The following is a 20,607-nucleotide window of genomic DNA, read 5'->3' as shown; positions in this document are numbered from 1 at the left end:
CTAGTCTCGTCTGGTTCTTGGTTACAATATTCAGCTTTAAAACCTGATATCCAAAAGGCCCAAATTGGAGGAAGCAGTGTACTGATGGAAGCACTCAAGTGGAGTGACTGGGATCAGATATGTTGGTGGCAAGCAGTGGGACACTTCCTGCAGTCTGGGACTTCCGAACCTCCATCGGGATAGCAGACTTTGGTCATCCCAGCAGAGATGTATCTGGCATCAGAGTTGCAAGGGCGGTAGCGGAGCGCCCTTTCAGCAATCCCCAGGTCTGTCTGCGGATCAGTACCTGGAGCTCGGCCGCCTGATTTGGGTGCAGATCTGGATTGGAGCCCTTCAGGTCGCTGGTAGACACCAGGGCAAGGACTTTCCAACTCCAGAGCAACGAGCCAGTGACCAACGGAAATTACGGCTGCCATTCCCGGGAGAGCGGCCCCAGGACAATCGATAATCAGGCTCTGCAATGGCATGCAGAACAGAGTTATTTAGACAACAGAATGCTCTCTGGGAGGGATATGACTTTGGTGGCCCTGGATTGCTGTGGGAGAGCCTTACAGACTGTTTTGTGTTTGGCTATGAAGGGAAACCTACCCTTGAGGACCTGCGAGAATACAGAGAGGCTATGCTTAGTCATGCAGGGGGTCTCAGAGCCTGGAATATTTGCAAAAGGAACAGCATCTGAAAAGGGCATACCGGGAACTGCTAGAACACGTTCAGCAGCATGCCCTAGGATTAGCAGCAGAAACCCTAGACATGGCTGTCCCCAAAGCTGAAGTGCTGCCAACAGGGCAGAGCTTTGCTAACCTCTGCCCAGCACAGAGAACATCTGAATTATACGGACAGGAGATAGTTTGGGACAATGTGTTTGAGGTACATGCATTGGGGTACTGGAACTACAGACTAAACATCAGAGTCAACCCATCTGGGGTCTCCTCCTGTGTTAGTCTGCTGCCGAAAGGGGAGAGATGTGATGGGAGTCACTTCGGGCGGGGGTCTGGTGGAACCAAGAATCCATTGAAGAAGTTGGGAAACCCTTGCTTCAGCTCCCAATACACCTCCTATGTCTAAGGAACTCTGTCTATTAGGGGCACAGAATGACCGAAAAACCCCACTCTGATCTGTACTAATCTGACTCACTGTACAACCACAATGGAATGATACATTTCTCTATAGAAAATTATATAGACACACACACATACTTCTTATTCTCTTGGCAGCCAAGTTGACTATAGCCCAATCATGCCCAATGAAAAACATTCCAATATGTCACTGATTCTAGTAAATGATAACTGGACCCCATGGGCTTGATATATGCACATCGAACTTTAATGGTCATAGCTTATCTATATGGTGGTTAATATAGTCACCTTTCTACATCCCTTATCCTCTGTGTTCCCCCGCTGTTTTTCTGGTCTTCCCCCTTCCGTGTCCCTCAGAAATAGGCACAATGTGTGGATCATGATGCTGTTTATACAGTGGACAGTTATTCCTTTTCGATGACCTTGCCATCTCTCACTACATAGAGGATCGCAGAGTTGTTCTGATTTTTTTCTTTCCTTGAGTTTACTGTATGCTCAACTTTAAAAATGACAGGAGTAAATGGCTATAACCAGATTATCCTTTTATCCTTGGGGGGAGGGCTTAATTATTCACTCCCACTTAGTATATTGGATGTTTTTTGTTTTATACTAAAATATTTCTCAATATACTTTGAAAGCGAGTTAGGCTTTAAATTTGTTAGTCCCTTATGGAAAGTGCATCAAAAATCGACTAATCTAACATGATTATCATCTGCTGTCAAAGACAGGAAGCACATTACTAGCCAGTTTACCAGGTGGGAACAAACAAAAAAAAAAAAAAAAAAAAAAAAAAGAAGAAGGAGCACTGAAAAATAAAAGACGAATGTAGCCATAATATCTAAAGGAATAGTAAACTGCTTTATATATTTTAGCATATTGTATGTACTTACACATATAGTAGTTGCTAGGAAAAAGCCCAAATATGCTAAATGAACTGTACTACCTGTACTTTGCCAAGCGTAAAAACACAGATACATATTAAATAGACTAATGTTAAGCTTACTGAGAAAAATGAATACATAGTAAGACTGTTGCACATGTAAGATATTATCCGGGTATGGAAAAATCACAATGCATATGTAGTATGATTTACTAAGAATACCCAGAAAGATTATAAAGCCACAAATTTGCCATATTAAAAATGCTATAAAAATAAAGTACTAACCTTATACTGGAGACTTCAACTGGCAGCGAGAGGCTGCTGGGCATACAGAGATTGCCTTGTGGCAATGCAGGCGGAATGGGCTTCTGAGGGCGTTTCGGACCTCGCCTCCTCTTTTTCTTGTGTTTTTTGGTAAGTGCTGGGGGCTTGGTCTTTTTCCTGGGTTTCCTCTGCTGCTGGTGTTGAATTTTACGTGAATTGTCTCCTCGCAAGAAATTGTCCTAATAGGATATTTAGGGGAAGAAGAAAAAACAAAACATTTTTATAGGCAATTGACAACTGGCCTTTAATATTTTCTAAAATTAAAAGGAACTCCAGCTTTTTAAAATACTGTAGGTTCTGACTTTAACAGAAACCCACCAGCTCACAAGTCTTCACTGGTGGCTGATCCTTTGAAACCTGGTGCCACCATCTTGGCTGTGGGAGCTGCCTGTGAATTACTAATTCCAGTTTCACAGTCTGCTCCACACTGTGTGGGCGGATGAATCCTAGCTAAGAATTGGAGACGTGGGAGCAGGTACCGGACAGAAAAATGTACCTGCTCCCTACAACCCCCCCCCCCCCCCTTTCAAAAAAAAAAAACACACACAAATATGTTTGGGGACGTGGGTGAATTAGCAGAATTTTTCACTTTTAAATGAAAGTTCACTTTAAGAAGCTGCAGCAAATAAGAATGCCTGCACTGCAAATTTGTTTCAGAGCAGTGTATCCAAGTCTGGAGCGTAGAATCATAACACCTAAGAAACCAACATTGCTGGAAGACCACAAACAGCAGCCCCCATAATTATCGAATGACAAGTTTCCTTTAGATAACTCAGAAAGTGTGCTGAAAACCAAACTTATTTCCAGCAAAAAATAACACTACTTAAGGCAAGAAAGAATTGGAAAACTTTTTTTAAATAAAAATTTACAAGCAAATCAGAAGGAAATAATGAATAAGTACCTAAAATGTTGGTTATACAGTTTCTCATCGTATGCACAAAGGACATTGTAAAAGTTAACTTACCTCTATGATAACCACGCCAATAGCCATTTAACTGCATTCACATGTTGTGATTTGGAATCATAGGCAGAATCATTGCACTTCCACCCACGATTCCAAATCGTGCAGCAATCACACAACGCATGTTTAGGTGCCATTAATTCAAAATGGCACCCCTAATGCAGTACAAATCTTGACACGATTGTTGAGCGCCGGAATTTCAGCTTGTCACACAAAAAGTAACATGAGCTTCTTTTGGGCAACAAGTGCGCAAAGGGAAGCCCACTCAAGGATAGATCATTTTTTCACTCCCCACTGTGTTCCATCAAGAATGCTTACCATTTTCTTGGCATGTTCTTCACATAGGGGTGTCTGATGTGTGATGTCAAACACAGGCACAGAGCACTGCTGTCCATCAGCAAACTTTGCTGTGCAACTGGTGAAAAGCTGTTGAGAGCTGTTTGAAAGTATATCTGACAGGTTGTTAAGAACTACAATTTGCAAAACAGCAGCCATAACCCAGTAAACTACACCATAAAAATCCACTTAATTAGCAAGAAAAGAGGGCCTCCAGCTTGGATGCACAATAGGCTTCAGGGTATTTTGCATCTAAAAGACACTGTCAAAGTGCATGTCTGAATGAAAAAAAAAAAAAAAAAAAAAAAATCATAAATTAAAGTTACATTATCCAGGGATATATTCACCTATTTTTTTATTTTTTTTTTACATCTTAATGCAAAAATAAGTTTGTTTTTTTTTTGCTCGAAAATTACTTGGAACCCCCTAACATATATTTTTTTTTATCAGAGACCCTAGGGAATAAAATGGCGATTATTGCAATATTTTGTATTTGCGCAGCGGTCTTTCAAACGCAATTTTTTGGAAAAAATAAATAAAACAGTGCAATGAATTAAATAAAAAAAAAAATAAATAAAGAAGACAGTAAAGTTAGCCCAATTTTTTTTGTATAATGTGAGATGTTACGCCGCGAGAATCGTGATCTTTATTCTAAGCAAAAAGATAGCGATTCTCATTTTAGCCAGAATCGTGCAGCTCTAGTCTCAGGACAGCCAACTTACAGTAAATTTTAGGACTAAAAGGGACCATATGCCCAAGTCTGGAGGGGGGCATGACTAGGAACACTATGCTACAAATCGTACTGTCATGTCAAGGGAAAAGTAAAAGTCAATGGTTGAGCAGCAGTATGTGCAAATTAAAAGGCATTCATTGTGAAAAAAAAAAAAAAATTAGAAACTTTGTGATGTAGCCACAACTGCCTTTCATGGCACAAGTAATCCTGTGCGTCTCCGTATCAATGTATGGCGAGTACATGGGCATGTTATGCTGCACTATCGATGCCACCATCGCCTTACATTATCCCAGCTGAGTCCCCAACACGCAAGCCTTGCGTATGGTGCGTGCATCACATTTCTGTTCTTAGGCAGACACTTTTTACTCAGCTTTCAAAGTGTGAGCATTGAATATGGAGAAGTCAAGCATATATGTCCTTCAAGCATCAAACGTCTATATGAAAGGCCAATAAATAGTAGCACTTTGTGATGAATGCTGCTCCTTGTAAACCAAAGACTTGAGTATCTCTATTGTACATACAAAACAAAGCAAAAGAGGGCGCCGCCATCTAAGTGTAGCTTGAGTGATAAAAAGCAATAATGCACTCACTGAAAAACATGGAAAGCCATGTAAATTATACCTGGAACCCAGTGTCGATCTGCAGAGTTGCCCAGAGAAGCGACTGGTGATGCACAGTAGTGCTGGGAAGCTGCCAGATACAAGGCAACAATGGATAAACCAAGGTGAAATGCAGAGCAATGCAGTAAAGTGGCTGGGAGTTTGGGACCAATGGATGACTTCACACGCTGACATGGGTGTGGGAGGGCCAGTGCTATATTGCATCACTAACCACTTCCCTGGGCAAATCTGCAGATTGGCACCAAGCTCCAGGTCATTTTCCACTGGAATTGAGGGATAATTAATTATTTGCACGCTGGCCTTTCATGTTATGCAGTGAGAGCATTATTGTTTATCAGTTTTGATCACTAATCAAGTTACACTTAGATGATGGCAACCCCTTTTGCTTTGTTTTATCCCTCAAAGCAGATACCGTGTTAATCCAGCGGTTCCTCCAGTGCCCCACCTTCACATATTCCCCTGCAGTGTAGCGGCCAAAAATTCACTGCAAAAAATAAATAAAAATCACCCATCCCAGCATCCAAACTCCTGGGGAGAGGCTCACTAGACTCAGCAGTAAGCAGCAGAAAAATAGCTTTCCAAAAGGCACACAGCCACAGAAATGGAAAACACCAGTCAGGCAAGTCTGAGCATACCCAGCTGCCTTCACGGTTTGGCTTGACACCTGGATTTACAGCAGGATTCATCAACTGGCGGCCCTCCAGCTGTTGCAAAACTAGAAAGTCCCATCATGCCTCTGCCTGTGGGAGTGATGCTTGTAACCGTCAGCCTTGCAATGCCTCATGGGACTGGTAGTTTTGCAACAGCTGGAAGGCTGCCACTTTGAGACCCTTGATCTACAGATTCCTTCGCTGATCAAACCCATGGACCCACATCATGGGAGGCTATACAGCACAGCCAAGGCTCCATCCCAATTATACAGAACTCATTAAATATGAATATCTCCATCCCAAAACAAGATGTGCACACTATTTAACACAAGGCAACAAATACTAAACAGTAAGTATCCTGTTCTTTGCATTGCTTCCTTTGTGTAAAATTCCTGGTGTTCATGCAAGTCCCTCTGCTGATCACACTAGACCTCAGGGAGCACATCGTGGTCAGTTCTCGGTCTTTGCTGGAAACTCAATGAGACAGAGGCTGCAACAACGCTCCAGGTGATACAATAGCTGTACTGAAGATCTGGTGCTGGCCCAGTCCTTGAACTGGAAAACTTTAAAAGGATGTGCAAAGGAGGTGACCGAAATCCAATCTTCATAAATATAAATGCTTTAATCGTTGAAATCCACGAACAACATCACTAGGCCACAACACAACAGGACTGAAGCAGCAAGGTTAACATGTTTCACGGACCAAATCGCTTAATCTTAACATGTGCTGGGAACTCAGCCTGCTCTCCTCCAATGATCAGACTTGTCCTGACACACCCCCCTCTGCACAGCCATTCATTGTGGAGATCAGTGTGCTGTGGTTTCTTCTACTCAAGCTCTTGTGCAGCTGAGAAAGAGGGGATGTGATCGTTTGTTTTCTTTTGTTCTTTTTTATAAAAAAAAAAAAAAAAGGGGAAAAGGGTATTTTTTTTTTTAGCTATATACCAATGTTTTGTCTTTTATTTCTATTGAAAACCGAATGGGTTGCTTTACAAGGTTAGGGTTTACATATATATTTTAACCATCAATTCCCACCTACATGCAAAAATCATTTATTACTCAAATTACTCAAAACCCCCAAAGATAATATACATTTTTATACATACATATTTTTTTTTTAGGGCTGCAACTAACGATTATTTTCATAATCGATTAGTTGGCCGATCAATCATTTAATACAGTTTGCTTTTGATCTGTTTCTGCAGTGCTTTTTGCTGTAGGTTTTCATTTTTGCGCACGTGATTTTACTGCAATTTGCATTTTTTCCTTTTTTTGGGCAGATTAAAAAAACACAAATTGCTGCAAAAACGCATTACATGCTTTTCTGCAGCTTCTCCATAGAAGAATATTGAACCAATAAAGCACCATTTTGCATTAAAAGTCCCTGACCCTTTCAGATGTGAACGTGTTCCATAGGAAACCATGTAAATAAACTGTAGTGCATTTCTGCAAAAAGCACCAATAAACACATAGAACCAGGTCTAAGACGTTTAGTAACATAATAGGGTTAAAAAAAAAAAAAAAAAAAAAAAAAAAAAAAAAAATACTAAAATAAGCCCTTTATCGTAGAAAAAAAAAAAAAAAAAAAAGCAGATAATCACTACTGTAAGGGGTTAATTTTTTTTACTGTAGAACAGTGAGTAATATTTACAGTAGCGATTATTTGCTCTTTGTGCTATAAAGGGCTCATTTTAGTTTTTTTAACCCCATTATGTTACTGGCCGATTAATCGATTAATTTCATAATCGATTAGTTGTCGATTCATTGTTTCAGCCCCAATATAATTATATAATATATATATATATATATATATATATATATATATATATATATATATATATATATATATACACACACACACATTTATTTTTATTTTTATTATTATAGCAGAGACCATAGGGAATAAAATGGCGGTCATTGCAACTTTTCATGTCCCGCTGCATTTGCACAGCGATTTTTTTTTTTTTTTTTTTAAATGCTTTTCTCCTAAAAATAAAACGTTTACAATCCTTCAATATGATAAATATACCCAATACTAAGGAAGCATCAGAAAAAAATTCATCACAAGCAGCGCTTCTGTCAATACCAAAATGGCCAGGCTAACAAATGTCTATTTGACATAAGTGATAAATGTATAACAACAGACAGCAGTATCAGATGGTGATGAGAACAAGTGCAAGGTGAACACAAATGGTGATCTCAGTGTTGTCTGTAAACTGTGCACCTCTAACCAGATCCCTCCACACATGCGTCACACTCCCCTCTGGGGTTTAAACTCAAACATCCAAAGATATCAAGCCTCACATAGCTATCCCAAAGACTGCTCCCTGTGATGTCCTTACATCTGGGTTTTCCAACAATCATCCATATACACTGGTGCTGCTGATCATGTCTTTGCTGCTAACACAAACTGGAATTCCTGCTTGTGAAATATCTTCTTCCATAAAAGGTTGATTTTCATTAAAGCCATTTTCCTCTTGGCTATCAGATGTCACTGTCTTGAAACGTGGGCCCTTTCGTCAGGTATTAATTTAACCTGCATGTAGGACACTGAAAAGCGATAGGCTACAGGACCATCGATCTGCTTCTGTGAGCTGAGGAATGGGGGGGCGCTTACTGTCCTACATCAATGATTCCAAAAGTATCTATTGCTTTTCTGAAAAACATTTCATGGAAAAAAAAAAAACCCACACACCCAGTAAAGTTAGCCCAATTTTTTTTGTATAATGTGAAAGAGGTTATGCCGAGTAAAGAGATACCAAACATGTCACGCTTTAAAATTGCGCAGACTCATGGAAGGGCGCCAGACTTTGCTACTTAAAAATCTCCATAAGTGATGCTTTAACTCTAAACGGGTAACCTGTAAAAAATTTTTAGAGGTCTTAGCTAGAATGGTTGCTTTTGCTCCAATGCACTCGGCAATATCTTACATGTGCGATTTAAAACGCCGATTTTTTTGGATCACTTATTGCCATTACAAGGAATGTAAACATTCCTTGTAATAGGAATAGTGCATGACAGGTCCTCTTTATGGAGAGATGTGGGATCAATAGGACTCCAGGCTGGAAAGGCTGAGATAAAAAAAATAAAAAAAATAAAAATACCACAAACACACCCTCACACAAACACCTCTCTACCTCTCTGCCTTTCCAGCCACGTCCCAGGCATTGTTTACTTCCACCGGCCCGACATGACATATCTTCGTGCCCAGGCCTCCAAAGGGTCAGAGAGATGACTGGGGACCATCTGGTCACCAGAAATCTCTATGCTCAACTTCCAGCCGGGAGACGCAACAGAGGGCGGCGGGAGTGGGGGGCTGAACTGCCGCCAAGATTGTTCTTAAGCCATCAGATATCCCCAGTCAAAGTCCAGGATGTCATATGACAGCTTATGGGTTGGGAAGTGGTTAAAATAACCTTTGGGGATCAATTCTCACCCTTTGCAATCAAGAGCACAATTCTAACTAGATTTGCAGGTCAGGAAAAAAATAAATAAAAAAAGGGAAAGGACATCGGACCATCAGGGCTGCAGTGCATTACATGACAGCAGCAATGACGCTCCCTGATTGGATTACACTTAAACTAATTTTTAAATCCATAAATTTTCCTCCATTACCTGTTCCAATAAGAAAAAAAATATAAAAAAATAAATAAAAATAAATAAATAAATTTTAAAATGGCCTTGCTGCTATAGAAAGGGATAGCCAAACAATAAAAATGTAGGTCAATATGTATTCTGCTGCATTTTTTTTTTAACAAAAATATCAAAATAAGCATATATGGATTGGTTTGTGCAAAAATGTTACTGCCTACAAACTATGGGATATTTTCTCTCTCTTTTTTTCCCCTTCTCACTAGTAATGATGGTGATCAGCGACTTCGATATTGCAGCAGACATTCTGACATTTTTTGCAACCAGCAACACAAATACAGTGATCAGTGCTAAAAAATACACACAGTCACAATACTAATGACACTGGCTGGGAAGGGGTTAAACATCAGGGAGTTTAAAGGGTTACCTGCTTGCCCAACATGTGCTTTACTAAACTGTAGGAGGTGCTTTTACAAGGGGAAGACATGAATCTTTGTCCCCGCTTTGCCTTCTTTCCTGTCAGAACGCCACTCTGCCTTGTTTACTTAGGCAGACCGCAATTCTGTCTTTTCCTCCTGATCGGCAGATACTGGCGGACATAGAGTTTGCAGTACCAGCTGATCAGCTCCCGCTGTGTGCAATCACAGTGGGAAAGAGAACATCTGTTACAGGGTGTAGCATTAAGGCCCCTTTCACACTGACGATCCGTTCAGGCCCGCCTGTCAGTTTTTCAGGCGGACCTGAACGGATGCTCCATAGACCTTTATGGAGCGTCGGATGTCAGCGGTGACATGTCCGCTGACATCCGACCCGCTCCGATACGAAAAAGTGTGACGGAGGAAAAAGCTATTTTTCCATCCGTCTGCGGATCGGATGACGACGGACACTGCGCCCCGTCGTCATCTGATCTCCCATAGGGGAGAGCGGCGCTGTGACAGGTCTGTCCCTGCGCAGTGTGCAGAGACGGACCTGTCCTCTCCCTGCTCAGCGGGGATCGACGGAGCGATCCCCGCTGAGCAAACGGATATCCACGGGGCGGATCAGCACTGATCCGCCCCGTGTGAAAGGACCCTAAATCTGCTATAGGGTGGACCTGAACTGGTTAAAAGCAATCTTTCAATAAAAAAAAAATAAAAAAAAGTACACAAACCACACCTTAAACCCCTTATTAACCCTTAATTTTAATTTACTCATCAGCCCTACTTGACGCCTTACTCTGCTTCTCCATTTAATCATTTCTTTCTGCTGATTTTTTATTTTTTGTTCACCATTTCAGAGCGGAGAGATGCCGATTGACAGTCAGCAGCTCTCTGCTCGGGGGAGCGGTGAAAACCGAGCCATCGGCGGTGTTCAATTGCTCAGTTCTCAGTGCAGAGGCAGTGGGGGAATGATGCTGCATCCACCTAGGCAAATATGCATCTGGAAAAAAAATAAAAAACTTTTTTAAAGAGAACTTTGTCTTCTCCCAGTGTGAGCTGCAGTGTTGGGAGGAGGCAGCCAGGGATAACAAAAAGATTGTGGTATACTTAATGGGGCCTGTGACTCATAGTAACTAGTTATGTCATTTCTTTAAACCATCAGAGGAATCTTTAGTTGTAACTTTTGACTTTATTAATAGGATATAGCGTGGTTAAAGCGGAATCTGCAGAATCATTATACAAGTGATTTTGGTGTACTCCAATTTTAAGCCCTCCATAACTGCATCCACCCTACTGGGTGACAAACAACCACAATGCTAGAAAAAGGATACGCTGAAAACAGTGTCTTGTGTATGGTAGGGCACGGTTTGAGCATGCTTGGCTCTTCATAGTTGCACTGCAGAGTATTGGTTCTGTTCCTCTGAGTTCTGGTTGAATAGGTCTGTAAATCAAAAATTAAAACATAACCATAGAACAAATATGCACAATAGATAGCTCTTTTCTCACAAAAGTCAATAACAAAACCACATTAACATATTAATGATGTTATGGTTTTTCTAAAAGGGTGTCAGAAGCTCTGAATAAACATTTACATAAAACTGTATAAACTAATTATTTGGGGTCCAAAACCATTCAGGATTCCTATTCTAATACTGTGAAGCGCATCAAAGTCTTGATAAAAAGATGAACTTGTGAGGTCCACCTACATATACTGTATAAACAAATGTTGCTAAAAAATGCAGAGGAAAATAAATACCTGTCAACATCTCATATCTCGTGTGGGTGAGGTGTGTTTTTCAAAAGGGAATGTTTCAAACAGAGCTCCCCCTTATTCCATCACGAGGCTCAGCTACGAGGACGTGCCAAGTATATTATTTGTATTGTGTGCTATGTAATCTTGTAACTCCTTTTAATACATGTTAGCTTTCTTATTTCCTTGGGAAATAAATGAGATTTGATTACTCTTAAACCGTGTGTTTGGTTTCATAGCTAAATTTGTATTATTGTGATATTAACAGTAGCATGCGCTCAGAGTTTTAATAGACTAACTAGTCTATAGGGACTAGACAAATTAATACATAGGATGATATAATAGTAATTATTATTATAATATCGGTTTTAACATATATGCTCGATTTCTTCTATGCTTGTAAGGTAGTTTTGCTTTTAAATAAATGATAATGGATTTTACTACACTGAGGCTTCTCCTGAGTTGTGCTTGGGCACATATGGCTGTGGATGACATCTGATTACCAGCAGTGAATCATTCCTGTGAAGGCCACGTTCTGGAGGCAGGCTAAGGAGTTATTTCTCGTTTAACAGCTCAAACGCTTTTTTTGATCTCTACGATTTGAAATCATTGCCATCTGGTAAGAGGCTGTGCATGAGGGGAGAGACAGAACACTGTAACACATTTATGGTTTGAAAAACTTTAACACTGGGATCATTTTCGTAGAATAGTGAACTTTTTGCAATAGTAGACTGGCCATTTATATATTAATTTGTGTCACTGCTAATTCATTTGATTGTTTTCATGTAGTTAGTCTGTGTATGCAAATTTTCATTAGTTTACAAGTGTATGCACAATTACAAGCATGGCTTCACATTAGGATATCCCATTTGTCACATGGATGAATTAAACTTAAAAAAAAAGGCAAAGTTCAGTTTTCTCCTCTATGTATCAATATACCATTAACGTACCTCTGTAGCACAAAAAATATTTTTTCCATACATTTGGAAAACAAGGCCTTACCTCATGCATGACAGCATTTCACAGATCACTTCAGAAACTCCCAGGTATACAGACAGACTAGCCAGTTGGCACTCTCCTTGTGTTGTGATCATGCAATAAACCACCCCTTTGGATGCCATGTCATTCCATGGTGCGCTGGCAAATATCTTCACTGAGACTAGCCAGTAAGACACAGGAAGGAGTTTACCAGCTGAGCTCATTAGAACACCTTAACCCATCAACTAAGTTTTCACAGTACCCCTGGCATCTCTCCATACTTGCATTTGTCTGGTTTCCCCAGGGTCCCTTCAGACAGGCTCAGGCTGCATGCTAAACTTCCTGGGGCCACATGCAGCCCACAGAACACCCCTGAAGTAGTGCAAGAGCCTGCGTAATTGGATACAGAGTGATTGGATTGATGGTGTGTCCTCCTATTATACAGTGTATGGCCACATTTATACACCCAAAATTACCTAGTTGCGCTTTCAGTGTCATTAATGGTTAATAGCACAAAAACAATAGCATGAAAAAACAGGCGACGCTTGCCATGTGTTTCAGAAACGCTGCAAATGTGCATCATGCTTGTGTTGTCATTACATGTTAAAGGCTCCCCAAGTGCAGCAAATGCACAAAAAACTGCAGTAACGCACCACTCTTCGACTCCAAAAAGAGTTCTGGAGCTTCTTATGGGGCAATTGTCATGTGTACAGCAGCCTATTCAAGTGAATAGGCTGCCCTATACGTGGTGAGTGAAATGCTCCAAAACAAATGCATGTGGCAATGTGAATTTCCACTACGTGGACATGTGAACGAGGCCTGCAAAAAAAAGTGGTGTCTCCATCCACCACCTCCTATGTACTTGTATAAAGATGGCCATACACTATGCAATCCGATTGTACAATCTCCATGCAATTTCTTTTAGCTTTACCAGACCTATGGAATAGAAAGGCACACCTGAACAATCAATTCAGTTTGTATCAAATCAGACAGGTCCTTGTACTACATAGCTGATGGGAGATCTAAATTAGATTATATAAATTCAGATTGTATAGAAAGTGCATGGAAGGTGGTATTCTACTGAGGGAGGTGTGGACCAAAGAAGTGAACACGCCCTCTTCTGTGATGCAACAAGGAAGTGAAGGCTTCTGGGACATGACCTAGCAGGAAGTGAATGCCAATACAAGCTACAGGAAGTGATGGCATCTGAAAATCCGTTCAAAAATACAAATAAACTGATAAGATTTTAAACATTCTGCAGATAAGGTAAACGAGAGATAAGCACATTGGGATGGCTGAGCCAGAAATGGCATAGGAAAAGTGAAATTGTGCCCAAAAAGGAAAACTTATCCTTTAATATCGACCAAGGGTACTTTCACACCGGGGCTGAGCCATATTAGCGTTTTTCGGTCGCTAGCGGCTGAAGGTTTAAGGCCGCCTGTGTGGCAGCTCTTCCGAAACGCTTTTCAGGCCGTTCAGAAGCATTCCAATACGCAAGGGTGGTATACAGCGCTCCCAAACCTCCCCAAAAGATGCCGCTTGCATGATTTTTTGTAATGTCCCGCAAGCGCACCGCCTCAGTGAGCACTCGGGCTTTCAAACTGGGGAGACCGTTTCAGGCGCTTTACAGGCCTTCGGTGTGAAAGCGGTCTGAAGGATTTACTGTTTTCACACGGATAGATTTTGGGTTATGTGGATACATTTGGCAATCACGTGGACAAATGAAATTTCAGGTATACAATGGAACCTTGGATTATGAGCATAATCGATCCAGGAGAATGCTTGTAATCCAAACCACTTGCATAGCAAAGCGAGTTTCCCCATAAAAGTCAATGGAAACGAAGATAATTTGTTCCGCGTTGACTTCATGGCGCCGGAGAGCCATGGAAATACTCAGACAGCTCGGCTGAACTCAGAAACCCTCAGGAGCAGAGTGTTTCTAAATATTTCCAAACTGTTCCGAGTGTCACCTGCGCACCTGCACCTCTGGCCAAATGTGGTGCTGCACACCACATTAGCTTGATTTCTGCTCGTATTGCAAGACACTCGCAAACAGAGTCAGGATTTTTTTTAGTGGTTAGTCTGTCAAAATGCTTGTTAACTATTTAATGATTGTTGTGGGCTGCTGGCGCTACCTCAGGCTGGTGTTAAATCCGAACCTGCCTTAACCATTTATTATCCCTAAAGCCTATATATATATATTGCACCCGTGTTTAATATTGTATTCCTATTATTGTGATACCAAAAAAGGTTTTTTTCTTTATATCCTTAATCCAACCAAATGTGACTATACATCACTTATGTTAATTACCATATATGAATTCACTGGGTTCATCACTTATTTCAAAAGAGCTGAAAACAAAAACCATAACCAAAACACAAAAAATCAAAAAGAACCGAATAATATTCAAACTATTCTGTGATGGTGAAAAAAATCCCCATGTATGGGAAGTATAACACCTATACCTCCACTGCACGTGCACAATCCTTGTGCTAATTATTATTTATTATACTGTAGAGGCCCCCAAGCCTTAATAACTAGATTTGTGTGTACCATCAAAAACCTAAAAAATGCAACCTTATTCAAAACCAGAAAAATTATAAACAAAAAACAAAAACCAGAAAATGTGTAAAAATAAACGTGAATAGAAACATGTAAAAAATCATATATATAGTCCAAAGATAGTCTTTCTTCAGGTATTCCCAGAAGTACAATTTTGCTTCAAGTGACAGAAAGGTGACTTTTGTGATTATGACTGCTTATTGGTGACTTCCGTGCTTTTCCCCCTCAAGGGTCCCCACTCACCGAATCCACGCACCCCCTAGGGGGTTACACGCCTGTAATCTGTGTTCCACTTTATTGAGGATCCCACTGCTTGGCTCTGTCTTCAACAGGTCCTCTCCAGGATTTTTAAAGGAGATGGGAGAAAAACTCTTTTGTCCGCCAGTAGTTCCTCAAAATGAAAAAAATCCACTCATGGTGTAGTATTTTGGTTTACTAAATACTTAAGTTGGGGGGAAGGGGAGCAAGCTACAAAAATCTTAAAAAAAGGGTTTTCTTTATAAATATGTATATATGGTGGGAGACTGGTAGCCACTTAAAAAATGCTTTATTGCAAAAAAAAAAAAAAAAAAAAAAAAAAAAAAACTTTTCCATATGCCACAAAAGTTTCTGCACAACACTTTGTACAAAAAAATCTTTTTAGATTTTCCACAACATTGCAATCTATAACAGTTGCACTGCAAAAAAATTTCTTTATATGTATAGCAGTCATACACTTCAGAAAATATAAAAAATCAAAAAGAATTAGTAATAATAAAAATAAAAATATATAAAAAATTGTATAAGAAAGCAACAATACAGTCCTTCTTTATATACTTATGTATAGCAGCGCTGTGCTCAGTCATATGAGGCCTATACCCCTAAGTATACACCCTCCTTCTATGGTGGGGAGCTCTGATCTCTCTTTAGGGGGTACCGTTTTCCAGGCTCTATAAGGCTACTCATATGCTGAATAAAGATTATAAAAAATTAATATTGTTTAGCTTTAAATGTTGGGCATCTTTGCACAGACATAAGCAGCAAAATGCAAAGACCACAATGCAAAAACAGCACTCCGGTTTGCGGAATCCCTCTGAGCGAGCGGCGTGCGCTCCAACGGGTCGGGCGCACCAGAAGTGACGTGGTGTGCGTAATGACGCTGTACGCGTTTCGTCATAGACGTCCTCAGCAGCGATACTACACACACTCACAACCACGTATTTGAAGATGCCTGTACCTCCCATTACCAGACACCAACCAATAGCTGGACTGGGTGGGGTTACAGGTTTGTTTACATCTATCGTTCCTCATTATACCTAACGGGCCAATTTCTATATACCTAATGTTTATACTCAAACCCCACCGATCGTAAAAAGGGGCACAACGGGTGGTAGTAAATACTGTCTCACTGTTCCTTGTCATGTCCACAATGAGGAGAAAAAGGAGAAAGAAAAAAACGAGAGAGAAAAAAGCACGCACCGAAGAGTTTCTTGTTTTAACCTTTAGCTTATTACCTTACTGATATTCATATGTATTAATCTTATTATGCCCAAGAGAGGGGCACTTCCCTTATGTTTAGAATTCTTTCATTTGTAATTAGGCTCGGATGGTCCCTCAAAGCTATTTGCAAACCAGCGAGGAATTATTTCTATTTTTATTTTTATTTATCTGCATCTAATACCTCTTACAAAAATTCCCAGATATTATCTTATAAACCTCATGGTGAACAAGGGATATGGTAATTTCAACTATGCACTCCACACTGTCATTTGGAATCTTTTACCAGCTTATTTATCCACATCCGATGTCCCTCACAGGACTTCCAGTTATTCATCCCAGATATTACCTTGTAAAACTTATGACGAACAAGGAATATGTTAAATTTTAAATAAAAGGACCTCACATGATACCTTAAAATCTTTTGCCTACTTTAGGGCTATATCAAATTCTTCATCCTCAGATATTACCCTATAAAACTCAGATGGGGGGGGGGGGAACAAAAAATCCCCTATTGCAACCATAATAAATCACATTTATTTTTTTATATAATATAATTACCTAAATGATTTACTGACATGCCTATTAGGCCTCACCCCTTACACATATCCTATATTTTCGATATTATGATATAAAATTTCCAAAGGACAATTTTAATCACTCCATCTTGATGTCCGTTATTGTTGAATTTAGATGGTAGAACATTAATAAAGAATCTTTTAAAGATTCTTTGACTCATTCAGCTAGAAAGCTAAGTGGAATCTGTACATGTGTGTGTATACATGTTAACAGATTGCGTCTCCCTCAATGTATAGAAGTAGACACATGCACACACAGGGGGAGAAACCCAGACATTATCTAGTAAAACAAACTTTGTTTTACATAGGGGAACAAACCTAGATATTATCTAGTCAAACATCCTTTATTGCGGAAATGTTTTTTTCTACCAGACAAGAGTGGTAGATGCATGCATAAATATGCCTTCCTTACATTGCTTATGATTTGAGAAAAACCCTAATCATACATATATCCCACCTCGCTATCTATGGATTTGCTATAAAGCAATTAAGATCTATATCGATGTTTAGCCCTTTGGGGGCCAGGGTGTTCAATCTATATATCCAACTAGTCTCATTCTGAGATATAAGGGTGGTCATGTTGCCTCCTCTCAATTTTTCTTTATACAGTCAATTCCATAGAATACCCTTTTGGAGGGATCCCTTTGATGAAAAAGATCAAAATGTCTGGATACATTATGGTTAGGGAACCCCTTCCTAATGTTATTTACATGTTCCCTAACCCTAATGTATAGTGGTCTGGTGGTTCTGCACACATATTGCAGATTGCAGGGGCATTCCAGCACATATGTGACGTGTGTGCTGCGGCATGTAATAAGTTCTTTGATTTTATATTCTATATGATCCGTTTTAGATCTAAAAGTCTTCTTCCTTCGAGGTTGGGGTTTGCTAACCCTACAGGCCAAACATTTATTGCACTTATAGAACCCTTTCAGTTCTTCCAAAAAGGTACTATTTTTAGGGCCATCAATCACGTTATGTGCTAGCATATTTCGTAGTGTCGGCGCTCTCCTATAAATAACATTTTGGTTTCTTTGGGAGGATTGTTGACAGGATCTTGTCTTCCTGGAGAATGGGCCAATATTTTTTTACTATTTTCTCTATTTCATAATACTGTGCATTATATCCAGTGATGAATGCTAAGTCAAATTTCTGTTTTTCTTTTATCGATTTGTTTAACAGGGTATTTCTATCAATATTCCCAACTTCATTTTTTATTTTAACCAGCGATTCATGTTTGTATCCCTTTTCGATAAATTGTGCAACCAGTTTGTCTGCTTGGGAAGAAAAATCCTCCATCGAGTTGCAATTTCTCTTAATTCTTAGAAGCTGTCCTTTTGGGATATTTGCTTTCCATTTTGGATGATGGCAGCTTGAAGTGGGGATATAGCTATTTCTATCCGTTTCTTTGAAAAATGTTTTTGTATGAAGGACGTCATTTTTCTTAAAGATTTCTAAATCTAAAAATTCTATCTTTTGTTTATCGCATTTACCGCTGAAAGTTAGTCCATACTTATTATTGTTCAGGTTTAGTAGAAATCTTTCAAATTCTTCTGGCGTCCCATCCCATAGGATCACCAAATCATCAATGTACCGCCGAAAGAATTTTAACTGGGGTATGTTCTTTGAGTATATATACTCCTCCTCCCACTTGTTCATGAGAAGGTTGGCGACGCTTGGTGCGTACCGCGCACCCATAGCTACTCCCGTGGTCTGTACATAATAATGGTGTCCATACCAAAAATAGTTACAGGCCATGGCCATCTTTAGGCCTTCGATGATATACTGCACTTGTTCTTGTTTCATATTCGTATGTTCATGTAGTGCTCTTTCTACCCCTATTAAGCCGTCCTCCTGCACAATGCTTGTATATAACGAATTCACGTCTATGGTTGCTAGTAGATATTTATCTGTACCCTGGATGTTACTCAGAAGCTCTACAAGTTGGGCACTATCCCTTAGATAGGATTTCCCCTTCAATACCAACGGTTTAAGGAAGGTATCTAAATATTCTCCCAGCCTTGAAAAAACGGAATTGATACCGCTGATGATTGGCCTTCCTGGTGGTTTATTTAATCTCTTATGTATTTTAGGATTATAATACATAACGGGTGTTTTCGTGGAATTTGACACCAAATATTCGGCCTCTTTCTCATTAAGGATACCCATTGTTTGCCCTTTTTTCACATACGCTTTCAACTGGTCTTCGTATCTTAATTTGGGATTACCATTCAGTTTTTTATATGTATTCTCAATTTGTAACAGGTTTTTCATTTCCTCTTGATAGTCCTTGTCCAGAATAACTAGGCCTCCTCCCTTATCTTCCGGCCTTATCACTACTTCTTTATTGTCCCCCAACTGTTTGATCGTTTTCCATATGTTATTTGATCTCTTTTTCTTGCTATCTTTAAGTTTTCTCAAATCATTTTCTACCATTTTGCTAAAGGCTGTCAGGCATTGATTCCCTGCTGTATTAGGGTTGAACACCGATTTGTTTTTCAATTGTGTTTGGGTGTATACTGGTACTGGTCTTACTTTACTTTCCGTACTCGTCGCAAAATGTTTTTTTTAAATTCAACTTTCTAATAAATTTTTTAAGATCTATGTATGTTTCAAATTTATTCAAATGTTTTTCCGGGGCGTATTTTAGGCCCAAATCTAAAATTTTCATTTCATCTTTACTGAATTCCACTTGGCTTAGGTTGTATATCCCTTTTCCTATTAGGTTCGTCTTCTCTTTCTTGTCCTTTCCTCCTCGGCATCCCCTATATTTTCTTCTCTTTCTCCATATCTTTGCATGTCTTCCGTTCTCCTCCTGTATTGGTTGTTCCAATTCCCTCTCGGCATCCCTTGTCCCCTGCCTTCTCTGTAATCTTCCCTGTATTCTTCTCTCCTGTAAGGGCCTTCTCTGAACTGTCTTCTCTCTGTATTGCCTCCTCTCCATCTTGGGGTTCTGTAGGGTACCCTTGCAGTCCATCTCCCCGGTGGTCTGTCTCTGGGGCCATTCCCGCGAAAATCCCCATAGCCTCTCAGTGGCTTCCTAGGCGGATATCTGTGTTCTCTTCTATATTGAGTGTCTTCCTGCGGGTATGTATTATATGTATATTCTCTTAAAGGGGAAAACTGATTCCGAGTAGGGATATTATACCTAGGTGTTTCTTCTTCAAACATTTCCTGATGGTCACTTCTTCTATTTCCTACCGCATAGTTCCCCTGGTTGTTGGTTTTGAGTATAGGTCTTCTTCTAGGTGTTGTAATATAGTTACTCATCATTGTTGGTGTCTCAGTCGTCCCTCCCATTATTTCCATAGGGCCTTCATTAAGGTCTTCTCTTGACTCATCTTCCTGTTCATTCCTTCCCTCTTGCATGGATGTCTGCCATTTATATACTCTCATTTCGTTATAATCGGCTACATCCCTCTTAAATTTCTGTTTTTTTGTTTGGAGGTCTGCATCATATTTTTTTTTATGGCTTCTTGTAGCTCTTGTTCCTTATCTTTATAATCTTTATGTTCGGTGAAGGGTGCAAGCTGATTTTTAATGTCTGCTATAGTGCTTTCAACCACTTTCAATTTGAATTCCCTGAGGATGAAGAATTTGATATAGCCCTAAAGTAGGCAAAAGATTTTAAGGTATCATGTGAGGTCCTTTTATTTAAAATTAACATATTCC

General features: G+C 39.8%; 1 protein-coding gene across 1 annotated transcript in view; it reads right to left on the bottom strand.

Annotated features, from left to right (window-relative positions):
• The window catches only part of INO80D (INO80 complex subunit D), a 60,941-nt gene that overhangs the window by 15,174 nt on the left and 25,160 nt on the right, over positions 1-20,607 (bottom strand). Inside the window, exons 6-8 of the mRNA XM_077448521.1 lie at positions 10,922-11,031; positions 3,560-3,693; positions 2,242-2,459 (exon numbers count right to left, since the gene is read on the bottom strand). Of these exons, the coding sequence (XP_077304647.1) occupies positions 2,242-2,459; positions 3,560-3,693; positions 10,922-11,031 (462 nt within the window). The remainder of the gene's footprint in view (positions 1-2,241; positions 2,460-3,559; positions 3,694-10,921; positions 11,032-20,607) is intronic.

Source organism: Lithobates pipiens, unplaced genomic scaffold (assembly GCF_037356315.1).
Source record: "Lithobates pipiens isolate NorthernLeopardFrog02 unplaced genomic scaffold, aLitPip1_a1.2 Scaffold_22, whole genome shotgun sequence".
Classification (NCBI taxonomy): domain Eukaryota; kingdom Metazoa; phylum Chordata; class Amphibia; order Anura; family Ranidae; genus Lithobates; species Lithobates pipiens.
The sequence above is the reverse complement of the archived record's forward strand: the minus strand, read 5'-3'. Positions and strand labels throughout refer to the sequence as shown.